General features: G+C 36.5%; 1 protein-coding gene across 1 annotated transcript in view; it reads right to left on the bottom strand.

Moving 5' to 3' along the window:
* Positions 1-1,390: 1,390 nt before the first annotated feature.
* The window catches only part of PNPLA8 (patatin like phospholipase domain containing 8), a 38,992-nt gene continuing 17,901 nt past the window's right edge, over positions 1,391-22,481 (bottom strand). Inside the window, exons 5-10 of the mRNA XM_044245785.1 lie at positions 20,603-20,697; positions 18,719-18,890; positions 17,183-17,240; positions 14,901-15,095; positions 7,752-7,947; positions 1,391-3,189 (exon numbers count right to left, since the gene is read on the bottom strand). Coding sequence (XP_044101720.1) covers positions 2,915-3,189; positions 7,752-7,947; positions 14,901-15,095; positions 17,183-17,240; positions 18,719-18,890; positions 20,603-20,697 — 991 coding nt within the window. The 3' untranslated portion in view covers positions 1,391-2,914. The remainder of the gene's footprint in view (positions 3,190-7,751; positions 7,948-14,900; positions 15,096-17,182; positions 17,241-18,718; positions 18,891-20,602; positions 20,698-22,481) is intronic.

The following is a 22,481-nucleotide window of genomic DNA, read 5'->3' as shown; positions in this document are numbered from 1 at the left end:
TCTTGTTTCGTGTATCTTATTTGACCAGTTTATTTTTATAAACTACCACAGAATTATAGGGTTTGAAGGAATCTAAAGTGGCCATTTATCTACCTTCAAGAATTTTCTCTCATAAAGAACTTACCCTACTTTAAAAAGAATGCAATGAAGAATCCATAACCTACTTCGCAGCAAGCGCTCGTCTTTCAGAAGTGTTCTTTGCTTCTGTTCTGGAAAGAAATCCACTTTGCTTTGGGAGCGTGGAAAGTACGGGTTTCATTATAAAATGAGGCTTATTCCAGGTGCATTACACAGTTCTTCAGATAATGAGGTTCAAGTACAAATGGGGACAAGAATAACTGAACACTGGTACACCACTGAGCTGGGTGTTCTGGGTTCACCTTTTGTTAGACTGTGGCAAGAGCTGATGGAACAGGGATGGGGACATGGCGCCATACTCAAGTGCCATGCCATGTACCTTAGAAGAGCATTAGTGGCCAGAGTACACTTGTCAATTCTGCACTGTTCAGAACAGAAGGAAATGATCAGCCAAGCGAGAACAAGGACAGAGAGTTAACTTCGCGGTAGAACATTAGGGAAGACTGACCTTATGACAGGTGCCGATATGTGAAATACACACAACTTTTATTGAGCTCAAAATGGTTTATCACAAGCAAAATACTTCTGGGTACTCATTCTGACCGCCAATCATTTGTACTTTTCTTAAAGGCAGTTCTAGTTGCATAACACTATACAGTATTTGTGGACTCTTTGACAGAGTCTTTAGAAACCACTGGTATTTTCATATTTACTTCCATTATGTCAAAACCATGTCATTTGAAGTTTACAGACCTGTATTTTTAGTCACATTACTTTTAGTCACATTATTAGCACTGACACTTGTGAAATATTCAACACTGTGCCTAGAATTATTTCTAGAGCACAGCAGGTTTGGTAAAAACTTTGAGCTTCCAACGAACTCTCGAACTTTTGGGATCCTGGCTGCTTCAGTAATCAGCTGCTCCCTAGAAGGGGAAAGCGGAGGTAACTGTTGGTAGCAGCCAACAAAGAAGCTCCGAGGGAACCCATCTACCCCATCATTGATGTCCCTTCCTCCCCTCAAGACTGCATGCTTTTTGTGACTTTCTTTCCTCTCAGAAGATTCCTCTGACATCTACTTTCTCTTGGGTAAAACGTGTGTGGGAGGAGAAAAGGCTCATAGGGTAATTTTAGCCCAGGCCGTGCTTTCTCCCCGCTCCAGGGGAAATCCCATGCAGCCCATATGCCTCTAGGGACAACTCTATCGGAGGTACTATTTTTAATAAAGAATACTATCTGCGGCGAGAAGAGAACTGAAACATGGCCAGCATACCCTTTATCACAGAAATAAGAATTTTCAGACACTCCGAAAGGCCTGAGCATCAAAACAGTTTTTATTCCATTTTTTAATCTAATTGATGAGTTGGAGAATTTACTACATTTCTAAAACAGACGATTTTTCCTCTTTGCTTCTTTGAAAAGAGCAGATATTCTACCAGTTTAACACTGGTAGACTGAACGCTGATTTTCACATCTCTTCCCATCTTGTGCTTGTACATCGGCAGAACTTGGATTGCCATAAAAGAGTAAATAAAATTTTCAAGCTAGCTTTTCTCATTTTATAAACGAAATACCCAAAGCCCAGAGAGGCTGTCGCTCTCCTCCCGGTCACACAGAGAACTCTGCATCAGAGGTCAGATTAGCATCCAGACTCTCAGCTCCCCCCAGTGCTCTGAACCATGCCTCACAGCCTCTATGAATTCACGTTCTGAAGAAGCAATGGAATCATCCAGCAGTGGGGTTTAGCTTTAGCTGGTATGTACAAAACAAAAGGCATTCACCTTTTCTCATTTTCCTTGACAAATCTATACGTGATGTAAGGATTTACATAGCAGATAGGTAACAAAGCAAGATGAATGTGGTTGACATAAACAATGATTTGGGTTGGCATATATACAACCTCCATGAAATCCAAACTGGATAAAGAAGTTAATCAGATGAAACAAAACTTATTTTTCTAAGCACACTGTTGGCAGGTATATTCAAATGCTTATGAGATAGGAAGCTACATTTTGTATGAACAGTAAAAAAAATTTTTAAAAACGACATTAGCCTTTTAACAGTATATTATTTCAATAGTTTATTTTTGTTAATGATAGAGAGATCTTCTCAGTAAATTCAAATAATTAATTTTTTAACAGTGAATGATATGCTAGAGCTAGAAAAGTTAACACCCAGCATTATCTTGAAATTTCAGAGGGAAAAGTGGTTGACTGGAGCTTCACCTATCTTTGTGAACCAAATGATGCTGACTGAAATAAATGTATTTTGAACAGAACTTCATCTGATTCTTTCATATTTCAAATGTAAAAGACCTCTGACACAGAAAATTCTATTTTTATGTATCTGTTTATATGATAATCCAGTAAAAGTCAACATCTGGATCCTAGACTATACCTTGTGAAAATTTAAGTGATGGAAATTTAAGAAGAAATTAGATTTTCCCCATTGACAGTAAATCAGTATCAAATATATTCCACATGATTATGGTGACTGAAGCAAAAATACCAAGTATAGGACGATGATAGTTCTTGTTTGGCACATATATTAATAAATTCTCAAATATCAAACAATAGAACAGCAGTATTTACTAAAACCAACTAGCACAATAATAAAGACTCCTAGAGCACTGTTATTCACATCATAAAAACCTAATTCCCGTATGAATTCTGAAACCCAGCATGCCCTCTGTACCATGCAAGCTGGTCCAAGCACGTACTTTTCCAGGATTCTCTAGTATTTCTAAGTCAACTCACGCTGAATCCCACCAATTCCTTACGGAACTCACTGATCTTCCGATCAGGCCCTCACTTATGAAAATATATACATACCCTTATCACAATTTTGAAAAGAACGGAAGGCCTTCATACATGTCAGTTTTTAGTTTTATCCAATCATTGATTTTCTGCAGAGTTGTTTTTTCTTGAGTTAGTATTTTTGCAAGTTTTTTCATTTTTTCTTCATTTCTTTCTATGTACTTCAATCCTTCCAGCTGCAGCTGATTGAGCTTTTCATTTCGGCTTTCATCCAGAGGTATGTTTTCACACATTACAGGATTAAATCTAAAATAGGTGTCAGGAGGTAACAGACCATCAAGCATTACATGAACTTCTGTTGAAACAAAGAGAGAGAGAACAGGGTAGATAAGAAAATTGATTTATTCTGCAATGATCTAATTTTATCCTTATTTAAAATTATCTTCTTTGAGGGCAAATTACAAAGCTTTATTTCATCATGCCAGCCAATTAACAGTCGGTCCAAGGATTCCATACTAATGACTATAACTACAAAATGAAATTCATCTCCCAAGATCATTCATGTAACTCTGCTAATTAGATTACTAGCTCCTCTGTTCTCTTTTCTCTGTTTTTGGTCATACTGTTAGCCACTGCAGAAATCCCTTTGCAACTTTCCTTTTACTGTTTTATGATTTTTGGCATCGTCTTTACTGAGATATAGTTTGCATACAAAATCCATCAATCTTAAGTGTATAATTTGAGAAGTTCTGAGAAACATGTATCTTTGTGTAATCACACCAGTTATGACAGAACATTTCTATCACCCCAAAAAAGTTCCTTCATGCCTTTTGTACTTCTTCCTCTTCGTACTCTTTGCCTTTTCTAGAATTTCATGTAAAAGAATCAGAAGTATATAGCTAGCTCTTCTGGGACTAGCTTCTTTTACTTAGCAATATTCTTTTGAAATTCACCCCTGTCATATTATGTATCAACAGCTCTTTCCCTTTTAATTGGTGGGTAGAATTCCACTGCACAGACACACCACAAGTTGTTCTTTCCAGTTCTGGTTCTCTTCAGTTTTTAGCTCGTAGGAATAATTCTGCTGTAAGCATTTACATGAAGTCTTCCTGTGGATAAAAGATTCCACTTCTCTTGAGAGAATACTTTGCAATGAGACTGCTGGGTCATATGGTAAAAGCATGTTTATCTTTTTTCTTTTTAAACTGAAGTATAGCTGGCACACAATGTTATATGTTAATCTTCTGAAGAACTGCAACATTGTTTTCCAGATGGCCATACCATTCTGTATTCCAACCATTAATATATCAGAGACCCACTGTTCTACATCTTTGTCAAAACTTGGTATTGTCAGCCTTAATTTTAGCCATTCTAGAGGATGTGTAGTTTTACTTTTTACCTTGTAGTTTTACTTTTCATTTCTAATGATTAATGGTGTGAAGTCTTTTATGTACCTTTTAGTCATCTGCATATCTTCTTCAATGTAGTGTCTGTTCAAATTATTTTGCCCATTTTTTAAGTGAATTTATTTATTTATTTAAAGATTTTATTTATTTGACAGACAGAGATCACAAGTAGGCAGAGAGGCAGGCAGAGAGAGGGAGGGGGAAGCAGGCTCCCTGCGGAGCACAAAGCCCGATGCGGGGCTCGACCCCAGGACCCCGGGATCATGACCTGAGCCAAAGGCAAAGGCCTTAACCCATTGAGCCACCCAGGCGCCCCTGAATTTATGTATTTCTTATATAAATATTGTGGGCATTCTCTATATGGTTTGAATCTGCTTATATATTTGGTTCTGGTAATAGATCAGAAATGTTTTGCTAGTATTTTATTTCGGCCTATAGCTTTTCATTTCAATGTCTTTTTTTTAAAATTAAATTTATTTTTTTAAATAAACATATAATGTATTTTTATTCCCAGGGGTACAGTCTGTGAATCTCCAGGTTTACATATTTCACAGAACTCACCATAGCACATACCCACCCCGATGTCCATAACCCCACCACCTTCTCCTGATCCCCTTCCCCCCGGCCACCCTCAGTTTGTTTTGTGACATTTAGAGTCTCTTATGGTTTGTCTCCCTCCCGATCCCATCTTGTTTCATTTATTCTTTTCTTACCCCCCAAACCCTCCATGTTGCATCTCCACTTCCTCATATTAGAGAGATCATATGATAGTTGTCTTTCTCCGACTGACTTATTTCGCTAAGCATAATACCCTCTAGCTCCATCCAGGTCATCGCAAATGGCAAATTTCATTTCTTTTGATGGATGCATAGTATTCCATTGTGTATATATACCACATCTTCTTTATCCATTCATCTGTTGATGGACTAAGACTGTCTTCTGAAGAGCAAAATCTGTACCCTGGTAAAGTCTAATTTATCTATTTTTTTCTTTTTTGGTTCATGCTTTTTGTGTTCTATCCAAAAAGTCTTTACCCAACCCAAGTCATTAAGATTTTCTCAGGGTACTCTTCTGGAAGTTTAACAGTTTTAACCCTTTTATTTAAGTCTATGATCCATTTCAGATTAATTTTTGTATATGGTGTGAAGAGTCAAGGCTCACTTTCTGAATATGGTTACCTCATTGTCCCTGTACTATTGGTTGGAAAGACTATCCCTTCCCACTCAGTTACCTTGTCAAAAATCTTTTGAGTTTACATGTATGGATCAATTTCTGTACTATTATGCAGCACTGATCTATCTGTCTATCTTTATGCAAATACCACAGTCCTTCGCTTACTGCAGTTTTATAGTCTTGAGATTAGAAAGTGTAAATCCTCCAATTTTGTTCTTCAATTTCTGTACTATTATGCAGCACTGATCTATCTGTCTATCTTTATGCAAATACCACAGTCCTTCGCTTACTGCAGTTTTATAGTCTTGAGATTAGAAAGTGTAAATCCTCCAATTTTGTTCTTTTTCAAAATTGTTTTGGTTCTTACAGGTCCTTTGCATATCCATATAAACTTTACAGTCACCTTGTTAAATCTCTACCCCAGAAAAAGGCTATCTGGATTTTTACAGTAACTGCATGGTGTCTACAGGTCAATTCACGGTATGCCACTAAAACACCACTAGATTTCCAATTCATGAGCATGGTATATCTACTGATTTATTCAGAACTTCTTTAATTTCTTCCAGGAATGTTTTGCAGTTTTTACTGTCAGGTCTTGCATATAATTTAAAACAAGTAATTCCTTCAAGTGTTTAACATTCTTGTACTATTGTAAATGATATTTATCTCTGTATATATTTAATTTTAATTTCCAGCTGCTAGTATTCAGAAATACAACTGAGTTTTCTGACTTTGTATTCTCCAACTTTGCTGAACTCACTTGTTAGCTCTAGGAGCCTTTTAACAGATTGTCAACATAGACAATGGTGTTATCTATAAATATTTACTTCCTTTCTAATCTAGCTTCCTTTTATTTCCTTTCAGTGCCTTGCTATACTGGATATACTGGAAAGAATCTCCAGTACAATGCTGACTGGAAATGATGAGACACATATTACTCTGCTTCTGATCTTAACACAGGAAGTTTTCAGTCTTTCATCATCAAATATGATGCCAGTTCTAGGGGTTTTGTTTGTTTGAATAGACGCCCTCTGTTGGGCTAAGGAAGTTCCCTTCTGTTCTTAACTTACTATGAGTTTTCATCTGTCAGATGTCTTTTCTTCATCTATTGATGTCACAAAATTTTCATTTTTTGTCTTAAATTAACACGTAAATTTCATTAATTTTTAGTACGTTAAGCCAATCCTGTATTCTTGGGATGAATCCTACTTGGTTATACTCTGTTCTCCTTTTAGATTGCTGAATTCAATTTATTAGTATATTTTAAGGATTTCAGCATGGGGAGACTAATAGGGAATTGGTATTTTTATGCATTTCATAATTTTTTTTTCTCCTCTGGTTCTGGTGTCAGGGTAATATTGGCCTGATAGAATGATCTGGGATGTATTTACCCTTCTTCTATTTTCTGCAAGTTTTTATGCAGAACTGCTGTTAATCTTATCAGCTGTATTTTTCATTTCAAACAGTGTTATTTTTCACCTCGAGAAGTTTGATTTGGGCCTCTTTTGTATCATTCATTTCTCTCCTTATCATATTCCAGTCTTCCTCCAGCCCAGTAAACATGCAAAGTATGTTTTTAATAGTTACTGTAATGTCTTTGCTAATTGCCTATCATCTGTTTCATAGCTAGGTCTGTTCCCACTGACTGGGTTTTCTCCTGGTGAAGGATGTCTTTTCTTGCTTCTTTGTATGCCTGGTAATTTTGTACTGGACACCAAACATTGTGAATTTTTGGTATTTTTCTGTGCTGATTGTTGTATCCCTTTTAATCTTGACTTTATTCTAACAATGGATGCTGTTAACTGGATTCAATTCCATCTATTTGAGGGCTGCTTTTAAGCAGTGTGAGAGTGGATCCTAAGCAGCCCTCACTCTGGAACAAACCGAGGGCCACCTGGTAGCGGGGACACGTATGAGGAATGGGGGAGGAGATGTATTCAAAGGCTAGGGGCCTACTAAATTTCAGTGAATGAGGCTTTTGGATTTTGTTCTGCATGTGATGGGAAGCCTAGAGGCTCTGAGCAGGGTAAAGACAAGATCTGATGTATATTGTAAGTCTCCAACTGAACCTTCATGCTAATCAGCTGTAGAAACTTCTCCAAGTGTACACCTAGGCACGGGAGTACTAGCACATAGAGGGAAGAAAAGTCTCTGTTCTGGGGTCCCTTAGAAGAAATGAGTGAGGAGACATGAAAACAACAAAAGATTTGCTCCCCTCTGCTTCCTGAGCCCCCCAGACAGGCCTAACATATTCTTTTGTAGGTAGCATCAGCATAAGCTACCAAACACTGAACTCTGGAAGTTAAAGTGCTTTAAGGTGGCAAATAGACGGACTGACCTTCTGTATCTGTGGCACTGTTGATAACATTAGACAGTTTGGTCTTCAAGCTCGTGTATGTCACAGAGTTCCTCACATCACTCTCATAACGCCCAGTGCCCAGGGACACTATGCACTCCAATGGGACGTCGGGCCAAAGACACTTACACTCATGCATTGCTAGTGCCGAAGGGTTATTCAGAAGCAAACCTCCATCCTGCAAAATATAAGTCAAGAAAATATAGTGCAGAACTCTTAAAGTAAAATTCTATTTTGTAAATATGAAAGCAAAAATTGTATTTTAAACAGGCTGAAATGTACTCATAAGGAGAGCTTAACAATGTAGTAAATTGAAAAAATGATTTGAAGACAAGAAGTTCCTTTAAAGTGAATTTCTTTTATATGCTATAGCTTAAAAAAAGTGTACTGTGACAAAAAAAAGTGTACTGTGAAAGCTCACTGACCTCATTAAGATCTCTTTTCCTATTATGGAAATTATTTTAACTTCTTTGACTGCTTTGGATATTCTTCTCAAAACTACTAAAATGAACAAAGTTATTTTTAAAAGATATTATCCTTGCTTAGTGGTTACTATAGATTCTATATAAAATCTAACAGAACAACTGTGGTTCTACCAAACAATTAAAACTAGCTTTTCATTCACAAGTCAAACATAACCAGATAATTCAACAAATTTAACTGCAACTTTATCAACAATACAATTTCAAAGTATCGCATTCATTATAATGCAGATATAATCTAAAGGAAGTTCATCCATTAAAAACTTAAATGTCCATCTACTCAATGGCTGGCCGAAGAGCAGGCAGTGACTATGGCTTTAGAGACTGCTATCCTTGTGCGCTGAGCTTGAAGCAGACAGACTGAGACTATATCTGCTGGAAATGATCACAGTGGAGCATGGGCTGTTTTTTAGTGTTTTCAGAGGTACCAGGCCTACTCTCCTCAGAAAACCAATAGAGGCTAAAACCATGTCATTCAAAATTCCACTGTCTTTCTGTTCCATTCAATAATGCCATTCAAATCTCTGAGCTTCCCTGCCACCGACAAGTCATCTTCAAAAACCATTCTTCTATCTACTCCCTAAGGTCACACATTAGCTCTTGTTATCAAGATACATGGAATCATACAGTATGTATTCTTTTTATTTATTTATTTTTTTAAAAAAGATTTTATTTATTTATTTGACAGAGAGAGATCACAAGTAGGCAGAGAGGCAGGCAGAGAGAGAGGAGGAAGCAGGCTCCCTGCTGAGCAGAGAGCCCGATGCGGGGCTCGATCCCAGGACCCTGAGATCATGACCTGAGCCGAAGGCAGCGGCTTAACACGCTGAGCCACCCAGGCGCCCCATACAGTATGTATTCTGAATTTGGTTTCTTTCACCTAGAATAATGCTTCTGAGATCCATCCAGGTCATTGGGACAGCCCAGTAATTCACTACTTTTTATTGCTGAGTAATATTTAATTACTTGGATGTATCAGTTTATCATTCACCAGTTGAAAGAAACTATTTTTAAATTCTGTTATCTTTATGTATCTGTTTAAAGTCTTACATGGGCTATTTGTACTATTTAACTATGTAAAACCCTACTAGGATTCCTTGAATGTAGGTAGCAATAATTATTTTCTAAAGGCTTCTAATTTAATTTTATTTAATCCTTCCAACTTTATCTTTTGTTTTCAATTAACAGGACATTAGAATGATACCCATCACATAATAGAGGTATCATTTAATTTCTAATTCAGCAAGAGAGTTGCCACTTTTAAAGCTTTCATATTAAAAAAATCTTTTTTAACATTTTACTTTTAAGTAATCTCTGCATCCAATGCAGGGCTCGAACCCAGAATCCCATGTTCCCCTAACTGAGCCAGCCACACACCCAAAACTCTTGTATCTTAAATTCCATACTTGTACTCTATATAATAACATTCAGACATCCTGCTATTTTAGATGGAACACTGCTACACTATTTTATAGAAAAGCCTATCAAGAAGTATCAGCAAAGTCAAACAGGGAAGAGAAAATAAGGGCAAAAGAAGTTTACCAAGAATTGAGAATAGTAAAATCACTCCCAAGTTAAAAAGCTGTCAGGTTTCCAATGGTTAATAGCTATGGGAGTAAATTCCTGTTCCTTAAACTTGACTGCTTTCCATCAAGTATGGAAGTTAAGATTTTTGGTGCTCACTCTGGTGTGTGGAGAGGCACACTGTCCCTGGAGCTCCCTTCCACTTAGTCCACTCCTGTCCAGGCCTCTCCTATCAGGAAGTCATCAGTGTAATGGTACGGCCGTGATGTTCCCTTCACACGGGTGTTCATATTCGCTATCCACTTAGTGTGTATTTGGTTTTGCCAGGCCCACTGCTAGACTTAAAAAATGAACTGACTGAATAATTTGCTATTTACCTCTCAGAGGTATACACAGAATTCTGTTTTAACAGCAGTACATTATACATGTGATTAATAGCCTAAAATTTGGATACTTTTGGTTGCTTTTAATGTTTATTTAATCATTTCAAATCATAGAATACCTACCAGAGAAAATATCTCTTGCACAGTGTGAACTTCTGCTAATCCTCTCATCCCAGTTATGACTTCTTAAAAAATTTTTTTTTATAATGGTAAAATATACAAAACATAAAATCGGTCCTTTAAAGCATTTTTAAGGTCACAATTCAGTGGCATTAATTACATTCAAAATGTTTTACAACCATAGCCTTTATTTCCAAAATGTTTTTATCACCCTAACCCTGTTTCCATCCTACCAAACTGTTCATTCTTTAGATCTCAACTGGTGTGAAATGTCTTTGTAAAGCCAATCCTGAAAGAGTAAGCCACATCTTCTGTACTACTTCTTAACCCTATGCATATTTTCATTACTGAATTTATTTTTTCAAGATTTTATTTAAATTCGTTAGTTCACATATTGTATAGTATTAAGTTCAGGGGTACAATTAAGTGATTCATCAGTTCATACAACACTCAGCACCCATCACCAATGCCCTTCTTAATACCCATCACCCAGTTAGCCCATTCCCTGCCCATCTCCCCTTAATCAACCCTCAGTTTGTTCTCTATAGTTAGGAATCTCTTATGTTTTGTCTTTATCTTATTTTATTTTTCCTTCCCTCCCCCTATGTTCATCTGTTTTGTTTCTTAAATTCCATATCGAGTGAAATCATATGGTCTTTGTCTTTCTCCAATTTGTTTGACTTAGCATAATACCCTCTAATTCTATCCATGTTGTTGCAAATGGCAAGATGTCATTCTTTCTGGGGTGCCTGGGTGGCTCAGTGGGTTAGGCCTCTACTCTCAGCTCAGGTCATGATCCCAGGGTCCTGGGATCCAGCCCCACATCAGGCTCTCTGCTCAGTGGGGAGTCTGCTTCCCCTCTCTGCCTGCCTCTCTGCCCAGTTGTAATCTCTTTCTCTCTCTCAAATAAAGAAATAAAATCTTTAAAAAAAGAGAAATCATTCTTTTTGATGGCTGAGTAATATTCCATCGTGTGTATGTGTGCCTGCGTGCGCACATAAACACACTACATTTTCTTTATCCATTCACCTGTTGATGGACTTCTGGGCTCTTTCTGTATTTGGCTATTGTGGACACTGATGGTATATATATTGGGATGAATGTGCCCCTCTGGATCATTGTTTGTATCCTTTAGATAAATACCTGGTAGTGCAACTGCTGGGTCAAAGAGTAGTTTTATTTTTAACTCCTTAAGGAGCCTCCATATTACTGAATTTATCATCTTATTATATAACTCTGCTTATATTCTTCTAGTTTTAGCTATTTGAGGATAGGACCCAGGAAACACAAAAAATAAGCTGGCACTTATTAAAACCTTTATATTCCTCCCAGTTAACACTGCCTGGTACTGAGCAAGCAGTCACTACATTTTTGACCAGCTATACTAAAAATTAATAGTTGTGGCCTGGCAAAGGCATCATTTGCCAGGTGCTAGTCAGGTTCTTTCTACTGAAAACACTATTTACCTGGAACGTTTATATGAAATGTAATTCCTCTTAGGTTAATGTTTTCTGATTTCTGGATATAACCTTTCAAAATGTAAATAAGGCCTAGGAAAAATAATAGATGAGAATCTGTCATCAAAACCTTTAGTACAAATTAATTTATAAGGCCCTTTCTCCAAAGGCAGAGAATGAATGATTTACTTTTGGAGGTGGAGAAGAAAAAATATCAGAGAGAAGGGACATGCATATGTCCAAACTTATCAAATATGCTCAGTTTTTGGTATATCAATTATATATCAATGAAACTATTAAAAAGAGAAAGAAGGATTAATTTTGAGCAAAACATACTATTTCAAGATAAACATGATGCTACTTGGGCAGGGAGGAAGAAGTAATACCTGGAAAGCTACTCAAAAAGAATTCTTCTCACTTTACAATTTTCTAGGACATGTAATAAACCTGGTAAATACTGTAATAACGTTCTTCTCTTTATAGGCAAAAGCAAATGAGATCTACACGTCTACCTTATCACACCTCTTAATTATGGCACTGCTTTCAATAACTGCTCAGAGTATTAGTCTAAATTTATGCTCTACATGGTTCCAAAAGAATGTGAAGTAACTCACGTTAAAACATATGTCAGACATGACAGTTAAAAAGAGATTTTAAAAATCAGTCTCAAAATAACTCAATATAATTATTCAAAGAGCTTAAGAGGATTATAATAAGTAAGTACCATATTTTAGTTTTAAACTTCTTAACAATTTCTGAAGGGCTGGAAAGGAATTTCACTCCAATATTTTTTTGTTTAAGCAATCAACATCATTCATATGTTAGAATATCCTAATCAATCTTTCACAGTGTCTTGTGAGTAGAAAAATATCCTATTTCTTCTTCATGTTTGTAAGAGAACATGCAGTAAGAAAAATATTCTTAAAAATAAGGTTTGCTTAGAATCTAGATTTCATGTGAGTATTAATTAGACGTACAAATCTTCCCAAAGTCCCTGATTTACATAAAAGTATATTCTTTTACATAAACTTTATATAGTAAATTATTTTAATCTGTAGCTCAAACCTAAACTCAGAGATTATGGTCATCAATACAAAAATGGCTAAGCATGAAAAAAAATTATCACTAGTTTAAATTAAATGGAAAAAAACCCACAGAATTTCTTTGGTTTGTTATTTATTTATTTATTTATTTTTAAAGATTTTATTTATTTATTTGACAGACAGAGATCACAAGTAGGCAGAGAGGCAGGCAGAGTGAGAAAGGGAAGTAGGCTCCCTGCTGAGCAGAGAGCCCGATGCGGGACTCGATCCCAGGACCCTGAGATCATGACCTGAGCCGAAGGCAGCGGCTTAATCCACTGAGCCACCCAGGCGCCCTGGTTTGTTATTTTTTTTTTTAATATTTTATTTATTTATTTGAGAGAGAGACAGTGAGAGAGAGCATGAGCGAGGAGAAGGTCAGAGAGAGAAGCAGACTCCCCATGGAGCTGGGAGCCTGATGCGGAACTCGATCCCGGGAATCCAGGATCATGACCTGAGCCAAAGGCAGTCGTCCAACCAACTGAGCCACCCAGGCGTCCCCTTTGGTTTGTTATTATGTACTGAATTAAACTTTAGAAATATTTCTACTTAGAGAAAGAAAACAAAGCAAATGAAATTACTAACTTCTTTTGAAGTCTGGGAGCATATGGTCTTAAAATACAGTAACTTATCATTTGAGACTTTCATTAATACTTGGCATAACTGCAATTCTTTAGCACAACAACCACCTCAAAAATATGTTATAAATCTTTAACTACTATTTTGAATACACTGTCTAAATTATTTCTCCATTTATATCCTGGTAAGAGTAAGAATATGCAGAAATTTTTGTTAAAAACAGCAAGGTACATTTTAAAATAAAAATTTTAATTTGACCAGTAAGTCTTAAGATCTAGGTCAGAAAAACTCTACAGCTAGCACTTTCTGCCTTGAGTAGGTGGAAGAAAGAAGAGAAAGGCGAGAAGGGGAAGTGCCTTACATAATTGAACAATGACTGATCTGACAAAGTAAGAAATGGTCTGAACTGACTCCAAAGACAAAAGGAAACCTAGGTTAATCTCATGACTAAAAAGATTATGATATTACTTCTAGAAATATAGAAAAAATGGGATAGCTGCCCATAATATTTAAAAATAAGTCTAACATACAAGAAAAAATATAGGAGAAAATAAAAGTAACGGAAGTGTTTTAGCTATTACAATACTGACACATGTAAAGTGTATAATTGATATGTAGTTCATATAGATCTATGTATGAGCTTTTGAATGACATCTGAAAATCCTTGCCAAAATAGTTTTCTTCTCAACATATATTTAAATACCAAACAGAGCACAAATACCTCACTGACTATAGAGGACAGTTAAGGTTAATAGCTATACTGAATGAGGCTGATTTTAAGTGGGATAGCATTATAAAAATTAAGCATCTATAAAAATGTACACTCTTGACCGACGAAAACTTTATGATAAATAAGTGTACATAACAAAAAAAGGAATAAACTGCCAGAAATAATACTCAACTTTATATATCATTTAGTCATAAACTTAGAAGCAGTATAATTATAGGTAGCATCCCAAGCCTGTCCCTTAGCAGCCATGATCCTATTCTAGTTATTTAACCTTTCTCAAGACTCCAATACCTCATTTGTAAAAGTGGGAGTAACTCTATCCGATTTGTAAACAGTGATGATTAAACGAGACAATGCATACAAAGGACTGTGTAAGTGTCCAGTACAGAGCTAACTTAATGAGTGTTTACTGTGATTATTTTCTTATATCATTTCCTTCAAAATATGTCTACCCCAACTGTCAAAGAGATTGCATTCTGTGTTTTCAAGGGCCGTGTTTTAATTTTTATTGCATTTGGACAGCCAATCCTACTTACTATGTTTTCCATCAATAAAATCATAGTTAGATATGAATCACATTATATAAAATACAAAAATAATCTTTGCAGAGGGCTTGTTAAAATTTAAGAAAAACTACAAATAAAAACATTTTGTATGGGACATCTTTTGCCACATGTAAACAAGAAGAAAGTCTCAGTTGATCCCTCTGTGACATTTAATGATTGCTGATTCTTTAATCACAAACTTTCAAAAGGTAGGTCACAGTCAACTTACCTGGTGAAGATCATTTCCCAATGCATACTCTGCAAAGTAGCCTGGAGCAGCAGATGAGGCTCTAATGGCCTGCCACATTTTATACTGACAGCCTCCCAAGTAGTGCGAGTTGATTCCAGGAAAATGACCATAGTTTCTGAACACAAAAGCTTTTGGCGTTATCCCTCTGTTTACTATAGTACTTACTGCAGCTACCTAGTAAAATAAAAAGCGAACAATACCCATTGTAAACAGCAGTATTTGGGATCTATAAAAAATTAAATATTGTTTAGTAGTGTGAGTGAACAATGTACAGCTACCCATCAAGATAAATGTAACATAAATAGGATGTTAAGTAAAGGGAATGAGATTTAACTAGGTATTTCTTTACAGGACAGTAGATATAAGGACTGAGACAATTCTGAGAAACAGACGGTAAGACAACAATAATAGAAGACATTACTGACTACATGATTTGAGTAGCCATTTAAAAAGACATTAGGAAGACATACATTTGCAAATCTTTACGTAATAATCAATGCCACGAGTAGTAGCAATGAATACAAACTACTCAGAGAAGAATAAAAATATATTTTCCTAGTATCATTTACAAATTAGTCTTTGCTTCTGTTCTCTTTGAAAACATTATGCCTTTAGTAACTAAATCTAACAACAAACAAACTCTGAGGCTTTCTTATCATAGTTAATAACTGGCTGCTGGGTAATTTTTTATTAAAATAACTAATATTGACTACCTTGGGTCTCAGACTTTATTGATGTCAGCTGAATTAATGTAAAATGTGCTATACTGGTTAATGACCTGCAACATAAACTTAAAGAAGCTGAAAGGTATGGAGGAGGCCAAAGTTACTGGGGTTCTGTGTTGAGCCCTGCCAGGGGCTTGTCAGCTTTGCTGTTTAATAAACCAAAGGAGATATCCCCAGATCCTGTGAGTGATCAGAGTGTCAATAGGCCACCATGGTAAGAGCTGGTCATACACCAAAATCCAGGGAGTCTCTCTATAAACTGGACTATAGACAGGCAGAATTAAGAATTATGTGGAAAACATGATAAACCCACTCATAACGAGTGAATTACTCTTTGAGGGGGCTGAAGTTCCCTTACACCTAATTTATCTAGTCTTTTATTTAAAGCTGGCCACTCCCACGACTGAGAAACAAACAAGATACAGGGGAACAAACAAGCACCACAGAGTACATCCTGGGATCTTTTCCCAAGTGTGCATCTCATTAACACGGCCTCCAAGGCCCTGCTGGTCTGATTCACCTGCCACTTCAGTCCCATTTTGCATGCCGCCCTTGAATGCTCAGGCTCTGGTCTCCTGGGGCTCTCAGTTCCTGTGCCTCTCCCTGCCTCCTCCCGCACAGTCCTTCCCTCTGCCAGTACTGCTCCTACTCTTTGGCCTGCACACTGAGATCTCAAACCTCCTTTCCTCAGAATAGCCTTCCCTCCTGTCCCTGTAAATATATGCTTTCAGAGAACTGTTTTTGTACTCCATAGCATTTATTTCAGCGAAACTATATCTCGTTTGTGTGATTACCTGATAGATGCCTGCTTTGCCCTACTGGACTCTAAACTCCATGTCTGCATTTACTAAGGTCTCCAGAGTGCCTGGCACAGTGTTGACCCATGGGGCTCAGAATTAATATTTAAAGAATGAATGAAATTTGAACAAGCAAGAGTGAAAGAGAAGTAAAAGGAGCCGTATTTGATCTTTCAAGGTTACAGCTTATCATCCAAGAATAAATACAAGGTACTGGGGATTCTGAAGTCTGTAAATGTTATTCTTTAATCAAGTAACAAGTATTAATTAAGGAACACAGAACTCAAGCAGTACTCTTGATTACTGGGTTTCAAACAAAATAAATAAAAAGAGAAGCCATATAAGACAAATTCTAGTGGCATTAACATTTTTAAAATTGGGATTCCTTTTATATGTTAATCTAATATATTCACAGGCACATAAAATTTCTTTTAAAAAAGTCTGGGGGAAGAAAAGCTGTAGTTTTTCTTGTGTCACTGGATTTGATTAACCTTATGATAAAATAATTCTTCTTTGGTTTTAGTCCTAGTCTTCCATGTTCTTAAACTTTAGTTATACTTTTACTGGATTTAGGAAGAGGTCAAATGACCACATCTTACATCTTCATAAAATAGGCCAAAAAGTAAGGAATCAATAAAATCTATTAAAAGAGGCTCCTAAGAAATGTATTTCCTAGAGTAAGTGCTTTCACCTGACCTTCAATTCCAAGTTAGGATTGTATTTAAGACTCCAAACTTACCTTAGGGCACGTAGGATTTCTTGCTGTTTCAATCATTAATGAGGATCCCATTCTATCCCTTTATTAAAAGAGGAAAATTAAAGTACATCAAAATGACTGTCTCCTAACATTGGGGAACATAAAATATTCAAATACTGTTTGCTCAGGATTTTGTTCAAAGTACTATGAACGACAAAAAAGAAATATAAAAATCTCCTCCAGGTGCCTGATAGTACAATTAATGCACATAAAGCAATAGAGAGTTGAGGTGCAGCTTGAGAAGGACACCAAAATTTGACAAGGCAACACATTCAACCCTATCTGAGGAGTAAAGAAAGGCACTGAGGCAGAATACACCACTGTTTCCAGGGTCCTCCTAAGGGATAAAGGAGCTGTGTTGAGATAAAACTACAGAAGTATGTAGACTAGTAACAGAGTAATAAAAAAACCACATCAGGACATTTAGACTTTAAACTTGCTCTAGCAATACAGAGCCAATTGTCACTCCTACAAAATGCTTTTTAAATCATGGCGCTGGGCTCTGAATTAACTGCAACATTACAGATCTCGTCCTTGGGCAGCAATTTCCACAATTCCATTATAAGGGAGTTTTGTTCCAGAGCAGATTTTTTTCCTGACTTAAAAGTATGTATCTTTGGGTGCCTGGGTGGCTCAGTGGGTTAAGCCTCTGCCTTTGGCTCAGGTCATGATCTCAGAGTCCTGGGATCGAGTCCCACATCAGGCTCTCTGCTCAGAGGGGAGCCTGCTTTCTCCTCTCTCTCTCTCTCTCTCTCTCTGTCTGCTTCTCTGCCTACTTGTGATCTCTGTCAAATAAATAAATAAAATCTTTTTAAAAATGTGTATTTTCCCCTGTACTGGATATAAGGACTACTTTTTTTTTTTTTTTTTACCAACTTGCCTCAATAAGAAATAACCATGTTTCCAGGGACTTTTTGTCAAACAATATTCATGATTCTCAAACAGAGTATTAGTGAATTTCACATACCAGTAGTATGTACAAATTAGGCAATGATCTACCCTTTATTGTATTTCATAAATATCAATGTAAAATACTTTCTAAATCTTTAAAAAAGGTATGTATGAAAATGTCTAGAAAAAGACTAGAAGAATATACAATTGCAAAGTCCACAGCTCTGAATAAGACTGTGGGTAATTTTAAAGGTTTCAATATGTATTTTTGGAAAGCGAGTATTCACAGTATTCTGGAAACAATGTTTAAAAATCATTAACATTTTAGAAGAATATCTGTTAATGACCTGAAAGAGACTAATACATTAAGTAAAAACAACAGGTACCTGTCTATGTATAATACGGTCTCAATTTTTTAAAAAGGTAATTGCAATTTCTACGTGCAAATCTCACACATGAACTTAAAAATAAATAATGACTGGAATTATACTCCAAAATATTAACAATGGTCAACTCTAATTACTGAGATCAATAATTTAATATTATTTCTAATTTTTTGTCATTTTTCAAATAATATGCATATATTATTTATAGAATCAAACATTAAAAAAAAAACTAGTAACTTACTTAAGAATATTTTCCCATGTTTGACTGTCATAAAAAGCATGGCTCCAGCTCATTTTGACTGTTCCAACAATGACATTTTGTGAAAACACATCAGATCCTAATTTTCGGTAAAGTTCCTCACATTCATCCAAAGGCATATGAAACAATCCCAACATGAATGCTAATATAGCACCTGAAAGAAGGAATGCTTGGTTTTTACCAGTGTCGACATTAGAGTACTCGTAAGACTTTCCGAGTCACAGACCTGGTTAAAATTCTAGCTCTTGATCTGTGCCACCTGGGGACCAACTATGTAACCTCTAAGAGCCCAATTTTTTCATCTCTAAAATAAAGATAATAACTAAAAATTTATAATGTTCTTATATAGGGAACACACATAAAGGGCTTTAACTGGCCTCAATAAGGACTAAATAAATGTTAACCAATGATGATCAGGATTAATTTTTAAGATATAGGATTTTTTTTTTTTTTTTAAAGATTTTATTCATTTATTTGACAGACAAGATCACAAGTAGGCAGACAGGCCAGCAGAGAGAGAGGAGGAAGCAGGCTCCCCGCCGAGCAGAGAGCCCAATGCGGGGCTCGATCCCAGGACCCTGGGATCACGACCCGAGCCGAAGGCAGAGGCCCTAACCCACTGAGCCACCCAGGTCAAACTAAGTAACACATAGTTTAGATACCATGGTCAATGACGTTATTTCTAACATTAATAAATTCCTTAGTTTTAGTCACAGAATACAGTATATTTGAAAACTTACCAATTCACTAAAATAACTACTCCTTTGAGTTGGTCTGCGGAACTAAAATAATTAAAGAAATTTGGTCTCTGGGATAGCCTTTTAAATAGCTGATTTCATATCCCGGCTACACTTGGTAGGACACACTGCCACCTAGTGTACCTTAATGGTGTAACCCTGAACTAAGGAGAAATGTAGGGGAGAAAGCTTTGCCGATGAGGGGAGGGGGGCAAAGATCTATACAGCATCAGGGCTTACTCTGAGATTACCCACAAAGGAAAAACAGGAACTCATTATTGTAATGTATTTTAAATATTGTATGTATTTTATTATACTCAGTCTTATTCTAGTAAAAGAAAACAGCTTAGGTTTTAAGATAAATTGAACGGAATTACTAATTTATAATATAAATTACTTTTTTCAATTTCCAGAAAATCCCTAATTAACACAAGAAATAACTTGCCAAAAAACTAACTGCCTTTTAAGTAGAGCTACTATAAAGATAAGCAGATGGGGTGCCTGGGTGGTACAGTTATTAAGTGTCTGCCTTTGGCTTGGGTCATGATCCCACCATCCTGGGATCGAGTTCCACAGCGGGCTCCCTGCTCAATGGGAAGCCTGCTTCTCCTTCTCCCATTCCCACTGCTTGTATTCTCTGTCAAATAAATAAATAAAATCTTCAAAAAATTATGTTAAACACACAGATTCTCGCATTTACCGATTTAAATTCTGGCTTTAAAAAATTAAGTAAGAAATAATATAAGAAGCAATTTCCTGGGCACCTGGGTGGCTCAGAATATTAAGCGCCCAATTCCTGGTGAGGTTCAGGTCCTAAACTCAGGGTCAAAAGGGTGAAGCCTTGCCTCAGGCTCCATGCTGAGCAGGAAGCCTGCTTAAGATTGTCCCTCTGTCCCTCACCCCTACTTGCACAAGCCCCGACCTCTCTTGCAAAAACAAAACAAAACAGAACAACAAACACACACCACCTCTGAATGGTAACTTATTATCACAAATATTTTATAAAATTCATTAGGCCAATCAAAGGATTATTCTTCAACAAAACATAAAATACCCATTACTTCAGAGAATGACCATCATTTTAAATGTACATGGCAGGGACACAGGGCTTCTGTTTAACAATAATTACCCGTGCTCACACCACAGATGTAATCAAAGAGCTGATGAACTGGCTTCTGAGTAAGTTCAACCAATTTTCGCAGTGTCTGAAGGGCAACCACACCCCTACAGAAAAAAAGGAAAAATGAAAATTCCCGTTTCAAGGAAATTAAGTCTTGAATAAAACACACCCACAAGTTGCTTTTCTAGCTTATATGCTAACAGAGAAACTGATAATATAAATTAATGTCAGTAAAAATGGCCTGTTTTTAAGATCACTTTCAAAACTCCAGTAGCTAAATAATGGAATAAAACCTGTGTCACAGCAGCAAATTTTATTTTATAGTAGTATCTCTCTGAACATGACTGTAAAGATGAGAACATAAGATATTCTTTTAAACACCCTAGACTGTGGAAAATACTTAAAACCTGCACTCACCAGTTCTGGAACACCGTGTATTAGTTTCTTCTCTCTGCAGTATAAGTTGGCTGCCTATGCTTCCACACATTTTTGTTTTTTGCATTTCACTAGTCATACTTTCAAGCTTTTAATTATTCATCTTTTAAAACTTTCAACAACTTCAAGACAATGCCCCGCCATTAGTATTACTTTATGCAGCTGACTTTGCTCACTTTTGGATCCTAGCCAAAGGCAGAAAAGAGCTTAATGATGAATGTGGAAAATGAAGAGAGGCCAGGAGGTATATGCCAATTCAGGATGTGTGTAATGTGTGGACAATTCTTAATGCTAGAAGAATATACAGAAACAATGAAACGGTCTAAACCCAATACAAGATGTGGGGCAGAAGGGTCCTGGCTATAGTTAGGCATCACCAAATACAACCTAGAGTGTCAAAGTGTGCTTTGATACTGCTAAAAGGAAATCACCAGAAAATACTCTAATATTAAAGTAGGAAACCAAAAACACTGATTTTTTTTTTAATTTTAAGAAGTAATGTGGGTTTGAAGAGAGGCAGTAAAAGATGATGAGATGGCCTATCAAAGAGATAGACTATGAAATCAAAGTGAGACATGAAGAATTAGAGATAATGCCGGATAAATATACTTAACAATGTGACCTCCATTATCTTATAAGAAAGAAATAAAACATGCACATATATACTCATGCAAGAAAAAAAACATCTGAAGAAGTAAGTCAAAATATTAAAAAATCTGTTAATTGTGAGCTGTAATTTTTTGGTTTGCTTTTCTTTATATTTCTTTTTTTTCTCCTCCAAGTTTTACTTGTATAATCAGGTAGAAAACTATTTTAAAATGCTGTATTTACAAATCAATTCACGTCATATTTAGAAATAAATACACTTGACAGATTGATTCTCTCTGCCTAACACTGTACGGGGCTTTCATACACAAAAGCAATAGAAGTGGGGCGCCTGGGTGGCTCAGTGGGTTAGGCCTCTGCCTTTGGCTCAGGTCATGATCTCAGGGTCCTGGGATAGAGCCCCGCATTGGGCTCTCTGCTCAGAAAGGAGCCTGCTTCCCCCTTTCTCTTTGCCTGCCTCTCTGCCTCCTTGTGATCTCTGTCAAATAAATAAATAAAATCTTAAAAAAAAAAAAAAAAAGCAATAAAAGGTATGGGTTCTTTTTCTCCCAAGCCCTTGTCCCTTACTCCTCTCAGCACAAACTTAACCATCCTGGCTGCATTCTCAAGTTCCCCTCAAGCAAGGTTTCTCAGCTTAGCAAGAGGGACATTTAGGGCTGGAAAACTCTTTGCTGTAGGGCCATCCTGTGCAATGTAGGGTTTCAGCATTAATTGCCCTCTTCTCACTAAACACAAAGTGGCAGTCCCCCAGCTCCAACCACCAAGAATGCCTCCAGACACTGAACTATGTCCTCTAGATAGCAAAATCACCTCCAATGGAGAACTGCTAATCTACACCTCCCTTCAT

Source organism: Neovison vison, chromosome 4 (genome assembly GCF_020171115.1).
Source record: "Neovison vison isolate M4711 chromosome 4, ASM_NN_V1, whole genome shotgun sequence".
Lineage (NCBI taxonomy): Eukaryota > Metazoa > Chordata > Mammalia > Carnivora > Mustelidae > Neogale > Neogale vison.
This window is presented reverse-complemented; position numbering and strand designations above follow the sequence as displayed.